This window comes from Microcaecilia unicolor, chromosome 4 (genome assembly GCF_901765095.1).
Source record: "Microcaecilia unicolor chromosome 4, aMicUni1.1, whole genome shotgun sequence".
Taxonomy (NCBI): domain Eukaryota; kingdom Metazoa; phylum Chordata; class Amphibia; order Gymnophiona; family Siphonopidae; genus Microcaecilia; species Microcaecilia unicolor.
The window spans coordinates 68,901,332-68,919,454 of NC_044034.1; the positions used below are offsets into that span (position 1 = coordinate 68,901,332).

Genomic DNA, 18,123 nt, shown 5'->3' on the forward strand with positions numbered 1-18,123 from the left:
ATTCAGGACTTAACTGGCTAAGGTAACCGCATAAAAGTCAGTCCTATCTTTATGCAGTGCCCTATAACTGGTTAAGTGCTGAATATTGTACTTCACCGGCTATGGTGTAGCCAGCTCCAGAAACTCAGAAATTCAATGCCAAATCCTGGACACGGCCCGGCATTGAACTTCCGAGCTTAATACTGGCAGAGCTCAGCAAAACGTGTAGCGCCACCGGCTGAATATAAACCCTATATTTTTTGTGTATTCTGCAATATTTATAATGCTATAGGGAAAGTATTGCTATTTGCTATATACAGTGGGGGAAATAAGTATTTGATCCCTTGCTGATTTTGTAAGTTTGCCCACTGACAAAGACATGAGCAGCCCATAATTGAAGGGTAGGTTATTGGTAACAGTGAGAGATAGCACATCACAAATTAAATCCGGAAAATCACATTGTGGAAAGTATATGAATTTATTTGCATTCTGCAGAGGGAAATAAGTATTTGATCCCCCACCAACCAGTAAGAGATCTGGCCCCTACAGACCAGGTAGATGCTCCAAATCAACTCGTTACCTGCATGACAGACAGCTGTCGGCAATGGTCACCTGTATGAAAGACACCTGTCCACAGACTCAGTGAATCAGTCAGACTCTAACCTCTACAAAATGGCCAAGAGCAAGGAGCTGTCTAAGGATGTCAGGGACAAGATCATACACCTGCACAAGGCTGGAATGGGCTACAAAACCATCAGTAAGACGCTGGGCGAGAAGGAGACAACTGTTGGTGCCATAGTAAGAAAATGGAAGAAGTACAAAATGACTGTCAATCGACAAAGATCTGGGGCTCCACGCAAAATCTCACCTCGTGGGGTATCCTTGATCATGAGGAAGGTTAGAAATCAGCCTACAACTACAAGGGGGGAACTTGTCAATGATCTCAAGGCAGCTGGGACCACTGTCACCACGAAAAACCATTGGTAACACATTACGACATAACGGATTGCAATCCTGCAGTGCCCGCAAGGTCCCCCTGCTCCGGAAGGCACATGTGACGGCCCGTCTGAAGTTTGCCAGTGAACACCTGGATGATGCCGAGAGTGATTGGGAGAAGGTGCTGTGGTCAGATGAGACAAAAATTGAGCTCTTTGGCATGAACTCAACTCGCCGTGTTTGGAGGAAGAGAAATGCTGCCTATGACCCAAAGAACACCGTCCCCACTGTCAAGCATGGAGGCGGAAATGTTATGTTTTGGGGGTGTTTCTCTGCTAAGGGCACAGGACTACTTCACCGCATCAATGGGAGAATGGATGGGGCCATGTACCGTACAATTCTGAGTGACAACCTCCTTCCCTCCGCCAGGGCCTTAAAAATGGGTCGTGGCTGGGTCTTCCAGCACGACAATGACCCAAAACATACAGCCAAGGCAACAAAGGAGTGGCTCAGGAAGAAGCACATTAGGGTCATGGAGTGGCCTAGCCAGTCACCAGACCTTAATCCCATTGAAAACTTATGGAGGGAGCTGAAGCTGCGAGTTGCCAAGCGACAGCCCAGAACTCTTAATGATTTAGAGATGATCTGCAAAGAGGAGTGGACCAAAATTCCTCCTGACATGTGTGCAAACCTCATCATCAACTACAGAAGACGTCTGACCGCTGTGCTTGCCAACAAGGGTTTTGCCACCAAGTATTAGGTCTTGTTTGCCAGAGGGATCAAATACTTATTTCCCTCTGCAGAATGCAAATAAATTCATATACTTTCCACAATGTGATTTTCCGGATTTAATTTGTGATGTGCAATCTCTCACTGTTACCAATAACCTACCCTTCAATTATGGGCTGCTCATGTCTTTGTCAGTGGGCAAACTTACAAAATCAGCAAGGGATCAAATACTTATTTCCCCCACTGTATATAGTATATAGTAGTACTTTCCCTATAGCGGTTAACAATGTTACTAATGAAGCATTATTTTTAAAATTATTTCATGTACCAAGTTGCAATTTACTTGGACCTTTGGGAGCTGTTACATTCAGATCAGTATCACAGAATACTTCATATGAAATAATATCTGATTAATGTATGGAAAGTAGACATGGACGGGTTAGACCCTGTGAAGGCAATACTATGGGTGAATCCAAACAGGCACCCTGAGGCTGTACAGTAGGAGTCTATAAGTTACTCATTTAAGTGGGACCACCATCTATGTCCCATCCATACTTCATCCCTGAATATGACCCCTTGCATATATGCAATATGCAAGTTAAGTGGGTATTTGTAGAATAGTGCCTAGGCAGCCTGCTAGCATTTATGTGAGTATTTGTGCATATATGTACATAAGTACTAGTATTCTAGGCAGCTTGCTAGTATTTACAGTATGTGGATATGAATGTACATAAGTACTAGTATTCTAGATATTTATACATGTAACACACGCGTAAATTCATGTGCCTCGATTATGAATTGCCCATCATGATTGTAAGAAAGTTTGTAGCATTTTTGCTGGTGTTGTTCTGCATTCACAGTACCATGTGCATGTTTTATATTTGTTCTTTATATTGTAGCTCTAAAGTTTGCTCTCTGCTGCTCTCACTTCTTAGGATCTTCAATGTTACTGCAGGTACTTCCTCCTTTAGTATGTAGTCCTTACCTGCAGTGCATTGTTTGTAATTTAGTCCAGTATATTATTACAGCCATTCCTGCTTAGTCTACTACTACTACTTAACATTTCTAGAGTGCTACTAGGGTTACGCAGCGCTGTACAAATTAATAATTAAGGACAATATAGAGATGAAAGACTCACACTTTTCTGAGAGGTCGCATGAAAATGACTAACCACTAGGAGTAAAATCTCCCCTTACGTCCCTACCCGTAACCTCCGCTCTCAAGACAAATCCCTCCTTTCAGTACCCTTCTCAGAAGATTGTAAGCTCAGAAGAGCTTACAATCTAAAGGACGAAATGTCAAGTTGGGGTAGTCTAGATTTCCTGAGTAGAGGTGTTGTGATTAGGTGCCGAAAGCGACATTGAAGAGGTGGGCTTTGAGCAATGATTTGAAGATGGGTAGGGAGGGGGCCTGGTGTATGGGCTCAGGGAGTTTGTTCCAAGCATGGGGTGAGGCGAGGCAGAAAGGGCGGCGCCTAGAGTTGGCGGTGGTGGAGAAGGGTACTGAAAGGAGGGATTTGTCTTGAGAGTGGAGGTTACGGGTAGGGACGTAAGGGGAGATTTTATTCCTAGTGGTTAGTCCTTTTCATGCGACCTCTCAGAAAAGTGTGAGTCTTTCATCTCCATACTGTCCTTTCCTGATTGTTTCTAAAATCTGTACTCTGATATGTCTGTCCTTGGGAGATGAATGTGACCCTCTCCCTCCAATCAAGGGCTGTCCTCAATGACCTTCACTTTGACCTAGTCTCAGGCTCTGATGCTATTGGTCCTTTTTCCTTGTCCTTTAGCTCTGAGAGTTCTTGCCTCTTCCCTGGCTCTCCTCTCCTTCTAAAGGTGAACCATCTTTTTACCTGTCTGCACAAACACAGCATCCTACTTCTTAAACACTTCAAATCATCAACCAAATATCTCCACCTCTGCAAAAAACAGCTTTTTCTTCAGAATGTCACTTCCTAGCAGCAGCAATTACCTAGTTCAAAGGATCTTGTCTTGAGGCAAAAAGACTTCTGATTTCAGCTAAGAACCATAAGTAAATTGCCTATAAATTGCAAATAAAGAGTTGAAAATTCAGAAAGACTTCTTGTGGATATTGAAGTGTAGGGTTTATATTGTCTGGATATTAGAGCATGTATATGCTTTAAGAAGGCCATAATCAGGCATGCCTGTTCTTGGGAGCTCAGAAGGACCTATCAGAGATAGGATAAGGAACAAATGCCCCCAATAAAGTTTAAATTAATGACATTTTTACTTGGATATGCAACTGTAACTGACTCTTCCAGATACAATCTCGTGCACAATTTATGGTTTTAAGACATTTGTATCTCAGAAGAGACCAGAATTATGTTTATATAGTCTTGTTCTACTACTACTATTTGACATTTCTAAAGCGCTGCTAGGGTTACACAGCGCTGTACAATTTAACATAGAAAGACAATCCCTGCTCAAAGAGCTTACAATCTAAAGGACAAATGAACAGTCAGTCCGATAGGGGCCGTCAAATTGGGCAGTCTGGATTTCCTGAAAGGTAAGAGTTAGGTGCCGAAAGCAGCACTGAAGAGGTGGGCTTTAACCAAAGACTTGAATATGGGTAGGGAGGGGGCTTGGCGTAAGGGCTCAGGAAGGTTGTTCCAAGCATAGGGTGAGGCGAGGCAGAATGAGCGGAGCCTGGAGTTGGCGGTGGTGGAGAAGGGCACTGAGAGGAGGGATTTGTCTTGTGAGCGGAGGTTTCGGGTGGGAATGTAAGGGGAGATGAGGGTAGAGAGGTAGCGAGGGGCAGCAGACTGAGTGCATTTGTAGGTAAGAAGGAGGAGCTTGAACTGAATGCGGTATCTGATTGGAAGCCAGTGACCTGAGGAGGGGGGTGATATGAGTATAATGGTTCTGGCGGAATATAAGACGTGCGGCAGAGTTCTGAACAGATTGAAGGGGGGATAGATGGCTAAGTGGGAGGCCGGTGAGGAGTAAGTTGCAGTAGTCGAGGCGAGAGGTAATGAGAGCTTGGACAAGAGTTCGGGTGGTGTGTTCAGAGAGGAGAGGGCGAATTTTGCTGATGTTAAAGAGGAAGAAGCGACAGGTCTTGGCTATCTGCTGGATATGCGCAGAGAAGGAGAGGGAGGAGTCGAATATGACTCCGAGGTTGCGGGCAGATGAGACGGGGAGGATGAGGGTGTTATCAACGGAGATAGAAAGTGGGGGAAGAGGAGAAGTGGGTTTGGTGGAAAGACGATGAGCTCGGTCTTGGACATGTTCAGTTTCAGGTGGCGGTTGGACATCCAGGCAGCAATGTCGGATAAGCAGGCCGATACCTTTGCCTGGGTCTCTGCGGTGATATCAGGTGTGGAGAGATACAGCTGGGTGTCATCAGCATAGAAATGATACTGGAAGCCATGAGATGAGATCAGGGAGCCCAGGGAAGAGGTGTAGATTGAGAAGAGAAGGGGTCCAAGGACAGATCCCTGGGGAACGCCAACAGATAGGGGGATGGGTGTGGAGGAAGATCCAAGAGAGTAAACTCTGAAGGTGCGGTGGGAGAGATAGGAGGAGAACCAGGAGAGGACAGAGCCCTGGAACCCAGGGAACATAAATTACTATATCTCTGCCACCTTGGTTCACTGGCTAAGCCAGAGTATCATTGAAATCAAGAAACCAAGACATAAAGAACAGCTCAGTAGTCAATCAAGAGCTATCAGGAACCCATATATAAAATTGTTAAATCAAGTCTTACCCGCTAATTTTCGTTCCTTGAGTCCCTCCAAACCTTTCCAGATATGTGGGTATGTTCTCAGTCTCCATCTGCTGGCAAGACAGCATTAGTGAATTATGACATCACTGGACCCAGATGCCTGGATCTAACCAATATATTTTTAACAAAGCAGTGGAAAGTTAAGAACTCAAACACCTAAACTTCCCCATAAATTTCTAGAGAACAATAAATGACAGATATACTGAAACTGCTTAGAAGTCCTAAAAAGGAGCTAAGAGAAGAAACCACAGAAGAGAGAAATGAAACAAATATATGTTCTCTTAGGCTTCTACGGCTGGTGTCATGATTGTTGTGGTTACTGAGTCTTACCTCACTTGAATAAGTGGAACCAACATTTTAGCCATCATGATGTGGCTTTCTTCAGGATAGTTTATAGTTATACTTAGTTATAGTTTATTGAGATTTGCTAAACTGCTCTAACTGATGAGACAGAGCAGAGCGGTGTACAATCTAAAAACAAAATTGGAAGGAAATGAGAAAGGAACTCCAAATTTAAACAGGAAAGTAATACACACATATGATGAAAAGGATAAAGGATAGAGAATAAGGGGTAAAAGAGGATGGGGTGAGGTAGGATAAGGGACTGCAAACTCTATCTGGTGACCCCAGTCAAACTGCACCGCTGTAAGCCTGTTTATAAAGCCAGGTATACCCTGAAGCAAAGACACAGCACAATGGTTAAAACGTCGGTTCCATTCAGATGCAGCAAGACCTGAACAACTGCAACAATCATGAAACAAGCATATTTTCTTCAAAGAACTAAGGAATATATACAACAGCATACAGATGGTTTCTGGGATGGTCTGGAGTGACTCAAGGAAAGAAAATTAGCAGGTAAGACAATTTAACCTTTTTTTATTGTCCCTCCAAACCATTCCAGATACGTGGGATGTACCAAGGCAAAATTTCCCAAGGGCAGTTCCTTACATTATCCATGGACAATACACTAGAGCTGAATGCTGCATCATACTTGGATTGTACATTCAATCTGTAGTGTCAGACAAAGAAATGCAATGAAACTCAAGTGGCTGCTTTGCATATCTCTTGAGGTGGAATCAACCGATACTCCATCCATGATGATGTCTAACCTCATGTAAAATGGGCCTTCAAAACTGAGGGAACTGATTGATGTGCATTCTTTAATCTGACAGGCCACCATAGCCTTCGAGGCCACTTCATGCTTCTTAACACCACCAGCAGGAAACTGAGAACATACTGGCTGGGTCCAGGCAGAATGGAATTCTATATGCAGTGATGTCATAATTCAGTGGTTTTCAGTCTTCATCTGCTGGCAGGAAAGCATATCCTCGCACATCTAGAATGGTCTGGAGGTATCATAAGGAACTTAGATTTATTTATACAGACCTGTTATGAATAATTCATTGAGCATCAAGTCAATGGTCCTCCAACAGAAGAAGAACCACAGCATGAGATTCACTTACGCTACCTCATGGATCAACCTAAGGTTGTCTCATCACATCCACATGTTCTTTTTATAAATGAACTAGTAAAAAAGGCCCATTTCTGACACAAATGAAACGGGCGCTAGCAAAGTTTTCCTCAGGGTGTGTATGTTTGAGAGAGTGTGTGTGAGAGTGACTGTGTGTGTGAGAGAGAGAGAGTGAATGTGCGAGTGTGTGTGTGACAGAGATTGAGACTGGGTGCGAGTGTGTCTGTGAGAGAGAGAGAGTGTGTGTGAGAATGAGAGTGTGTGCAATGGGCACCCCCTCCCTCCCTTCCAGTTCCAGGGTCCCCCCTCCCTTCCTCTCCGAGTTCCAGGGTCGTCCCCCCTCCCTCCCTCTGAGTTCCAGGGTCGTCCCTTCCCTCCGAGTTCCAGGGTCATTCCCCCCTCCCTCCCTGACTCCGAGTTCCAGGGTCATCCCCTCCCTGACTCCGAGTTCCAGGGTCGTCCTCCCCCTCCCTGACCGAGTTCCAGGGTTGTCCTCCCCCTCTCTCCCTCCCTCCGAGCTCCAGGGTCATCCCCTCCCTCCCTCTCTCCGAGTTCCAGGATCATCCCTCTCTCCGAGTTCTAGGGTCATCGTCCCCCTCCTCCCTCCGAGTTCCAGGGTCATCCCCCCCTCCCTCTGAGTTCCAGGGTTGTCCCCTCACTCCCTCCCTCCCTCCGAGTTTCAGGGTCGTCCCATCCCTCCCTCCGAGTTCCTGGGGACCAAGTTTCAGGTTCCCCCCTCCCTCCCTTCGAGTTTCAGGGTCCCCCCCTTCGGAACGCGACATCACACACATGAGGGTGTCGTCATCCCTCCCTTCCTCCCTTCCAGTTCCAGGCCCTCTACCTCCAAATTTTAAGTCATCTTCACTAACGAAGTCGTGTTTACGGCAGCCTGCAGCAGCGGTAACAGGCATGCAGGCTTGGCCTTTCTCTCTCTCTCAGCTCTGGTCCCGCCCTCATTTCCTGTTTCTGCAAGGGCAGGACCAGAGCTGAGAGAGAAGGTTCGAGCCTGCATGCCTGTTACCGCTGCTGCTGTCAGCCACCGTAAACCCGACTTTGTAAGTGAAGTTGACTTTTAAAATTTGGAGGTAGGGGGCCTGGAACTGGAAGGGAGGTAGGGAGGAAGGGAGGAACGACGACACCCTCATGCTTGTGACGTCGCGTTCCGTTGCCTGGCAACTACTACTACTTAACATTTCTAAAGCGCTACTAGGGTTACGCAGCGCTGTACAATTTAACATAGGACAATCCCTGCTCAAAGAGCTTACTATCTAAAGGACACGTGAACAGTCAGTCCGATAGGGGCAGTCAACTCTGCAGCGTTCCCTTCTAGTGATTGGTCTTTACGAACACGGAAGTACGTGACGTCATTTCAGGAGATGGATACAGCAGGAGCACGAATGCTTCAAGGCTTCACTTTCTCGGAGTCAGCTTCAGAACGTTGGAGGTTTTTTTTATTATATAGGATGAGAATAATATGCAGGAGATAAACACATGTTTATGAGGTGACTATAGTCCCTTCCCTTCAGTTTGTGTCAGGATACTTTGCTAAGGTGATTCTCCATGAGTAATTCTTAATATTTTGGCTCTCATAAATGGCATTTTTCTACATATGAGCTCCTGGTACCTCTTGGTTGAGCCTTATAGTTTATTCTTCTGTTGTTCTCAACCAACATATGCTCCTCTCTTCCCCATTCCATGCACTATGCACCTCTCAGCAGTAGTTTAGTTTTTTTAAGAAAGAATATTAGGCCACAAAATAATTCAGAAACTTTGATAAGCATAGGTTACAAACCAACATTTACTTAATATAATTAAAGAGCATAATTTGGCAACTAATATTAAGTAGAATGTCTATACATTTGAAGATACATTCTTGGAGGATATGGAACTATATTACTTTCATTTTTATATTTACCACCTGTCATATGCCGTTGAATGATTATTTATGACCCAATTAAATTTTATTTTTCATATCCTTAAAGCTATATGAGTTTCTGTAAAAGCCACACAAGCCAAACTGAAATCAAATCAAACCAATCAATGAAACATAAATAAAGAATACAACAGACATGTAGCCTGATGTACAGAATCAGTAACTAGTGAAATAAAATACTCCAGTCTCCCAATTTCAATTACACCAAAACAGATTTCTCCACATATCACACTTCATACAGTAAAGCTCATTGAATGGTAACAAAGAAAACAAACATGAAGCTAAACACTTGCAACTGAACTGGAACCATGATTTCCACAGTGTGCACTTAGGAAACTTTTTTTTTCTGCAAAGGAGTACATACATCATCAGCTGTGTTGGTTAAGGCCACAGAAATTAGTTTTCTAGTGTTTTGACTGCCACTGCCAACCTTAGTCAAGCATGTGTAAATATTGGGTGCACTCTCCAAAGTTTGATATCTCTAGCATCATCTAGGAAGAGGAGTTGTGTTATTCTGTCTCAGCTCTCTGTTTGGTGGTGTCGTAGGATCGAACAATTTCAGACTGGGAAACAACACCATGTTCTTCTTGAGAGAAGGCAAACCCATCTAAAATAGTAGAGAAAAAATACCCTGATGTAATCATCTGAAAACTAGAATATCCTTTACAAATTATTGCATGTAGCCCAGATATTAAAGGAACTATTTTAGAAACATCTCTATGAGTAATAGCAGCACATCAAATAGAAAATCCAAGGCATAGTCCAGGTGTGCTGTGAGCACAAAAAAATCCATATGTGTATTCCCCATTTTACAAAGGGAATACGTGTTTATGGGAAAAAATTTCCCATCAAGTTTTACATCAGCTCAAAGGCACAGATAACATTCAAAAAAGTGCTCTTTTGGGCCAGTGCTTTACACAAGGGATTAAGGGGTAGATTCTACAAAGGGCACCAAAAATATGGGCGCCAAGTACCAATTTTTAACAGCAATTGCACGAGAAATTGTGTAAGTTGGCATGTGTGCACCTAACTTTAGGTGCAAGCACTTACACCATGTCAAAGGTTGGTGTAAATGCTGGCACCTAAAGTTGGCCATTGCACACGTAAGTGATAGTATTCTGTAACTTATGTTTCCAATTGCATGACCCTCCCACGACCTGCCAATAGGCACACCCCCTTTGTGGTTGCATGCTACATACAGCATTTAGGTAGTATGTTTACAGAATAGTGCCTAAGTGTATTTGCATGCGCAATTTGGGAGGGGCAGGGGTGAACTGGCAGGGGCAACACATGCCTCTCTCCCCCACCCCCCATCCTCATACGGGCACACTAGGCATACCTTTGCTGGCAGGGATTCTGAGCCTCACCAGCCAATAAATGTACTGTCACCATTCACCGCTTCTTGTTTCTGGCTCTGAGCTCACACGTACGAGAAGGCCCAGCCTGCTGCTCAGAGCTGGAAACAAGGCATGGGGAGCAGCAGTGGTCTATTTACTTGTCAGGCAGGGCTCAGCATCCCCATCAGCAAAGTAAAAGAGAATTCAGGAGGGGGCCCAAGCCCACATTTTGGGAGCCAGTTGTTAAAGTAGCCATGGGGGGGGGGGGGGGGCTACTTTAACAGCTGGCTCCCAAAATTCTTAAAAACCTAACAAACTGGTCTTGCCAGCCCATAAGAGTCCACTCCAGCACACCACTGATTACAACCTTAGTGAATAATTTTTTATACCTGGACAAAATTAATTCCTCTCATTGTCTTTCTCTTTGGATCCAAATTTACCTTCCAACTATAGACTGATTGCAAATATTTCATTGTTTACAAGACTCCTTGAAGCAAAGCAATTTATTTATTTATTTGTAGCATTTGTATCCCACATTTTCCCACCTATTTGCAGGCTCAATGTGGCTTACAATTGTTCCGTAATGGTGATCACCAATTCCGGAAAAGAGAAATACATAGTTAAAATATGGAGGTGACAGAGTGGAATTAGGTAGTCAAATAAATAAAGCTAATTTTCATAATAAGAAATAAAAGGTAATTGGATAAAACTTCAATCGTAGTAGATTAGCTTGATCAATCAGAAATAAAGAGTTACGTTTTGTGTAGTTCTGGTGCAAATTTTGTTACTGGTATTTAGGATGGATCAATTGATGGATTATATCAGTAAATTTTCCATTTTACAGCTCTATCAACATGTGTTTCGTCTATCTCATAGTACAGAAACCCTATTGTTGGCATGTTAGCTTTATTGACTAGTTTAGGAATTGGGGGGGGGTTCCTGAAATGGTTTCAGAATTTTTTTCAGTGTCGCTCGTATGTGGTGAAAGTAAGAGGTGATCTTTCACACTTTTCGACTTCCAACTGTGGGATCCCCCAGGGTTCACCATTATCCCCAACTGTCTTTAACGTTTTCATGGGCTCGTTGAATTTAGTTGCATTGGAAAGGAGTAAATTCCTCTATTCATAAGAAAAAGACATTTTTGTTCTTCAGGAAGTAGATTCCAATATTCAATCTTATCTATCAAAACTTTTAACATGTATTTCTAATATTCAATCCTGGGCTGATAGTTTTCATTTGAAACGTAATCCTTTGAAGACCAAACTACTCTGGTTCATAACACAAAATCAATCATTTCTTAATTTTGTGGCCTTAATTCCACCGATTCACTTTCAATTGAATATACTTCTAAAATTCTGGGAGTCACTTTGAACTCAATGCCTACTTTTCAGCCTCAAGTGAACTGTGTAGTGAAATTATTATTAAAAAAAAAAACTAAAACAATTGAGATCCGTCAGCTCACTGTTCGACCAGTTTCAAAGTAACATACCAGCTTATTTTCGAAAGAGATCGCCGGCCATCTTCCGACACAAATTGGGAGATGGCCGGCGATCTCCTGAACCCGGTCAAATCGGTATAATCGAAAGCCGATTTTGGCCGGCGCCAACTGCTTTCCGTCGCGGAGCCAGCCAAACTTCAAGGGGGCGTGTTGGTAGGGTAGCAAAGGCGGGACAGGGGCATGGTACGAGATGGCCGGCTTCGCCCGATAATGGAAAAAAGAAAGCCGGCCTTGACGAGCATTTTGCCGGCTTCACTTGGTCCCTTATTTTCAGGACCAAGCTTCAAAAAGGTGCCCCAACTGACCAAATGACCACCGTAGGGAATCGGGGATGACCTCCCCTGACTCCCCCAGTGGTCGCCAACCCCCTTCCACCCAAAAAAAAAAAATTTTTTTTTGCCAGCCTCAAATGTCATACCTAGCTCCCTGACAGCTGTATGCAGGTCCCTGGAGCAGTAATTAGTGGGTGCAGTGCACTTCAGGCAGGTGTACCCAGGCCCATCCCCCCCTACCTATTACACTTGTGGTGGTAAATGTTAAGCCCTCCAAACCCCCCCAAAACTCACTGTACCCACATGTAGGTGCCCACCTTCATCCCTAAGGGCTATGGTAGTGGTGTACAGTTGTGGGGAGTGGGTTTTGGGGGGATTTGGGGGGGGGGGGCTCAGCACCCAAGGTAAGGGAGCTATGCACCTGGGAGCTATTTTTGAAGTCCACTGTATTGCCCCCTAGGGTGCCCAGTTGGTGTCCTGGCATGTCAGGGGGACCAGTGCACTACAAATGCTGGCCCTTCCCACAACCAAATGCCTTGGATTTGGCCAGGTTTGAGATCGCCGGCATTAGTTTCCATTATCGGCGAAAACTGATGCCGGCCATCTCAAACCCGGTCATCTCTGACATTTGGCCGGCCCGAACCGTATTATCGAAACAAAAGATGGCCGGCCATCTTTTTCGATAATACAGTTCGGGACTGCTCTTTGTGGCGCCGGCCAAATAGATGGCCGGCCATCTATTTGGCCGGCGCTGTTCGATTATGCCCCTCATAGTAACACAGTAAGTGATGGCAGATAAAGACCTGAATGGTCCACCCAGTCTGCTCAAACAGTCACATTTATTATCAATTCATGATTAAATCATCAATGAACGTGATATTGAGGCATATTTTCAAAGCACTTAGCCTTCCAAAGTTCCATAGAAACCTATGGAACTTTGGAAGGCTAAGTGCTTTGAAAATATGCCTCTATATATACTTGATCATGGTCTTTCTTTGGTGTTTTTGGGACATAGACTGTAGAAGTCCATCCAGCTCTGTCCTTGTGTTCCAACTACTGGAGTTGCTGTTAAAGCCCACTACAGTCTATCTGAATCCATCTTGTCATTTGCAAGACACAGACCATAAATGTCTGTCCGGCACTGTCCTCATGTTCCAAATTACTGGAGTTTCCATGAAAGCCCTATCCATCCCATCCTAAACCAGATTGCCTTATGAGGGACCCAAACCGTACAAGCCTACCCAGCACCGGCCTTAATATTTACAGCCAGATTAGCCATCTAAGCACTACTTGACATGCAAACACATATGCAACCATTTAAGTTTTGTTTTTTATACCATTCATTTTCTAATTAGAGATCCTCTGTGTTCATTCCATGCCTTTTTGAATTCCGCCAATGTTATTTTCTCCACCACCTCCCTCGAGAGGGCATTCCAGGCATCAACTAAAAGAAGTTCCTGACATTATTCCTAAGTCTACCATGCCGCAATCTCAATTTATGTCCTCTAGTTTTACCATTCTCCCTTCTCTGGAAAATATTTCTTTCTTTATTAATACCTTTCAAGTATTTAAAAGTCTGTATCATATCTCTCCTATCCCTCCTCTCCTCTAGGGTATACATATCAGGAATTCCAATCTCTTCTCATACATCTTTTGGCACAAGCCCCATATAATTTTTGTCTCCTTCCTCTGAACCGCTTATAGTCTTTTTACATCCTTAGCAAGATACGACCTCCAAAACTGAACACAATACTCCAAGTGGGACCTCACCAGCAACTTGTACAGGGGCATCAACACCTTCTTTCTCCTGCTGATTACGCCTCTCTCTATATAGCCTAGCATCCTTCTGGCTACGGCCACCGTCTTGTCATACTGTTTCATCACCTTCAGATCCTCAGATACTATCACCCCAAGGTCCCTCTCTTATAATTGGTCCAAAGTACAGCTGTTCGTATGATTTTTAAGCAGTCTAGATTTGAGCATGTTTCACGTCTTTTTTTAAAGAACTTCATTAGCTCCCACTTCACAAGAAAATGATTTTAAAATTTCTTGTTTTGCTTTTAAAATATTCCAAGGAGAATACCAGAAGAGTTTATGTCATTAGTATGCTTTTTCTCTAGTAAGCTGGTTCGAAGACAGACTCGGAATTCTATGCTGATGTATCCTTCTTTTAAAGCAATTCGTTTTAAAAAGATACTTGAACAATCTTTTTCTTATATGGTGGTGTTGACTTGGAAAATTCTTCCAGATGTCATCCGAAACACTGATTGTTATTTTTTGTTTCATAGAAGTTTGAAGATTTTCTATTTTGGAAAGCTTTTGAGGAGTGCTCAGGTTTATTTTGTTTTTTTAATAATTTTAGCCAACAATCTTTTTCTTCTTGTACTTTAGATCAGTTTTTGATACATAATTTTTATTGGTTAAGTAAACCACTTTGGGACCTTTCTTAGGGTAGAAGTGGTATATAAGAACAATGAATACAATAAAATAGAATACCTGGGGCCCAATATTCAGCACTATTTAACTGGCCAGAAACAGCTCCTGGCCGGTTAAATAATGCTTAGCTGGCTAAGCGCTAATATTCAGTGTGAGATAGCTGGTTATCTCCGCTGAATATAAGTGCTTAGCAGCTAGCCGCTAACTGGCTATGTCATGTGACTTGAGCCATCTAAGCGTGAATATTCAGAGCTAAACAGGCTAAGTTGAGAAGTTAAGATAGGTTGCTTAAATAGTAGACCTATCTTTAACTGCTATTAACTTAACCAGCTAGCGTTGAATATCTGCATAGTTGGTTAAGTTGCCAAGGCCAAAACTGAAACCAGATATTCAATGCCGGTTGCTGGATATAGTCCAGCATTGAATATCTGGGGTTAGCGCCACTGCTGGCAGCTAATTGCACTGCCTGCTGCAAGCTGAATATTGGGGAGAAAGGCTGATCTCCGAGTTCACACTCTGCCCCCACCCATAGGCGCCCCGTATAAGAGGCTTGGGGAGGCTAAGCCTCCCCAGCCAAGCTGTGACCTTCCCTGCCTGCCTCCTCCCCACATGTAGGAAAACAAATTGTATTTCCGCCACTGCTCACCACCGCTCTGAGCCCGCCCTCAGCTCCCTGACAGCCCTCCGTCCTGGCTCCCCCAAATAGATTTCTCAAAATACGGCACGTCGGAGGAGAAAGGAGGGGAAGACACGTCACGCAAAAGCATCCAACGCTCGCGCGTGCAACCGAGAAAACCGGTAGGGGAGGAGGAGTGCTGACTGCACAACGTCATGCGGCGTCAGCGCCTATGCGCATGCATCTGCTCCACCTTCCCACTTTCACACGCTGGCGCCGTGGCGGACGCGGTACCGCCTATGCGCATGTGCTTCCATCTTCCCGCTTGCACGCGGTGCCGCCAGTGCCTGAACAGGATGGAATGTTGCAGAAGATCGCCCGGTTTGTGGTTGATGCAGGGCAGCCAGCTGTTTGGCGGCGGTGCTTGGCCTTGGCTGTGTGAGGCTGTTATGAAGTAAGTGAACTGTTCTTTTTTCTTCATTTTTGGCTGCTGGCTTGGCTGTAGCGGTAAGGTAAGAAGGGTCCAGGGACTTTGTGGGGCATGCTGTGTGAGATTATTAAAAATAAATGCGTGGGCCATCTGTAAAAAGTCTAAAGCTGTTCCAGGAGCAGGCAGTGCCTTAAAAGGTTAATGTAATCTCCCTCTGACTGACTTAATAAAGATATTAAAAAAAAAAAAAGGTGGAGGACAAAAGATTTTGCTTTCTCTTTTACTTATTTGACAGTTTTTTAATTTTATTTGAAAGCTTCCCATATCTAGATTTAAATATTATGAAAAATAAAAATTGAACATCATTAAAACAGCTTAAAATTATTATAGATGGTAGAGACAGTAGTTATAATCTCTGTATTTTGTGCTAATTTTTCTACTCTGTTCTATACAATACAGTTGGAGAAATTTCAGTGAGAATAACCTGTTTCTTGAACTTAACTGTTCATCTGTTTCTGTAATCTGCCTTTGGGAAGCCTGGTGTTATACCTCTTGAAGGATCTACATATGGTCGTTAATAAAAGTAACTAATTGTGAACACAATCCTAAAAGAGTGTTTTGTGGCTCTACTTGAGAATTATGATATTATGATTGTTGATGGTCTGCATTTTCCGTATGGGTGGTATATTGGTGTATTAGGTTCTGCCCAGTGTAATATTTATTGTACAGTAAGGTTCTGAGTGTGTTTTTGCACAAAGTTGTGCATAGTGTTTTGCAGTTGAGCGATTGTGCTTAGAATATGCTTTGAGCAACCACTTTATTCTTTGACTTATGATACATATCGAATATCTAAATGTAATAAAAGGTATTAATTGTGATTGTTTTATTTTTACTTATTTTTTTTTCTGTGTGTTGTCAGACAGTTATGGATGTAAGCCCTGCCCCTGGCCCCACCCCTAACCCTGCCCCCTTTAGCCTCCCCAAACAGTTGGGCCACCGACCGCCTATGCCCCCACCCAATCTCTGAATCTCTGCTTCCTCACAAAGTCTTGGAGTCCTCACTAACCATCTGTCTTTTCCCGTATTCCTCACACTCCCTTTCTCACCTCCCAAACCCCAAGAACTTGCAAGTCTTTTGTGACCCTGCCTCTCAGTGCCTTCCTCTCTCACCACTCCTTTCTGTATTTCAGGCTGACATGTCTTATCTGACTCCTCTGTCCTTTGTACCTCCCTCTGCCCGTCTTCTCTCTTATCCACCTACTAGCCCTTCACCTCCTATCCACCTCCCATGGCCCTTCCCTGCCCCTCTTTCTCCTAAGGACCTCTTCATAGCTTCTCTTCTTCCTATTCTTTCTTCCCCATGATGACTCCTTCCCAGTTCATCTCATTTTGCTTCCCATATCCATGACTCCTTTCTGGATTCAGTCCTCACCTCTTTTAGGGGCCCTTTTACTAAACCTTAGCACATGCATGAGTGTCATGTGCTCTACTGGTATAAAATAGGACATGCAGCATTTAACCTGAACTAATGTCTGTTAGCGCGTGCTAAGTTTTAGTAAAAGGGACCCTTTTGCCAGTGTGGGAATGTTATTAGTAGCAATATTTTAAAAAATACATCAGCTTGGGACCTGTGAGCTGATAGTAGCACCATTCCTTTTACACACAAAGTTTCCTGTTGTCATGGCTCACATGCCCATGCTTGTTTTTAAAAAATATTTCTCACACCAACTACAAGAATATATGTACCACTGTTTTCCTACCATTGCCTCTAGCTGCTGATGCTATGTAGGAAAAAATGTTGGTCAGGCCATGGCCTACCCCATTTCCACTACTTGTCTATATGACATTCTGCTAGACAGGCTATAAGCTGAAATTAGTTTTAATATGTACAAAACCAAAGAATATAGTTAATTTTCTCAAACAAGAGTCAAATAAAAAACAAAATTAGATTACTTCAGCAAACAGACGAGGGTTGTTTGGAAACTACAAATACTAATAGTGCAATCTGCTTAAGTGCAAGGGTCTGGGACCAAAGAAATACATGTAGTTAACCGGAGCTTGCACTTAACCGTTGTGACCCAAAAAAGAAGCTTGACATCTGATAAACATATTACAGTACTGTTCATTATACGTACAGTATACAGTCTCCGTTAACTGACGTTAGGCTTACTTGAAGTAATCAGTCATAGTCCTCTGTACACTCTTGTGTCTGTGAGTTCCATAGACTACGTCTGCCAGACGGTAAAACCTGTCATAGCACTGACATCCAGTGGCCTGCAGATAGGCCCGCACGGTGTTGAGACTCTCCAGCACTCTTGCAAAAGTGACAGAAGGAGGTTGTTGAATTTCGTAAGCATGTGCCTCGCTGCTCATTTCATCATCTGTTTCATCATCAGCCGTTGCCTACGTGTAGGCGCATATCTGGACATCAGTGATGTCGTCAGCTGTTTGTAGATCGTAATCAACAGCTATGTAGTGATGAAACTCCTCTTCAGTAACAGCGGCTGGGATGTCAATAGCCTGTTCATCTGACGCGTTTGCAACAGCTGCATCTGTTTCGTCCCTCTCCACATCCCTAACAAAGCTTGCCCACTTGTAGCAGTTCACAATGGTTGCCTGTGTAACATGATTCCAGGCTCCTTTCTGCATATGTAGGGAATCCAACAGTGATAGATTACGAGCCAGTTCAACAGCACGTTTATCCTTGCCAGTCTGGTCATCCATAACGCTCATCAGACGACGTAG

At 43.7% G+C, this 18,123-nt stretch overlaps 1 protein-coding gene across 1 annotated transcript in view; it reads right to left on the reverse strand.

Moving 5' to 3' along the window:
* Positions 1-8,680: 8,680 nt before the first annotated feature.
* ATP8A2 (ATPase phospholipid transporting 8A2) overlaps positions 8,681-18,123 on the reverse strand; it is a 1,572,980-nt gene continuing 1,563,537 nt past the window's right edge. The window contains exon 36 of the mRNA XM_030202396.1: positions 8,681-9,396. Within this exon, the coding sequence (XP_030058256.1) occupies positions 9,299-9,396 (98 nt within the window). The 3' untranslated portion in view covers positions 8,681-9,298. The remainder of the gene's footprint in view (positions 9,397-18,123) is intronic.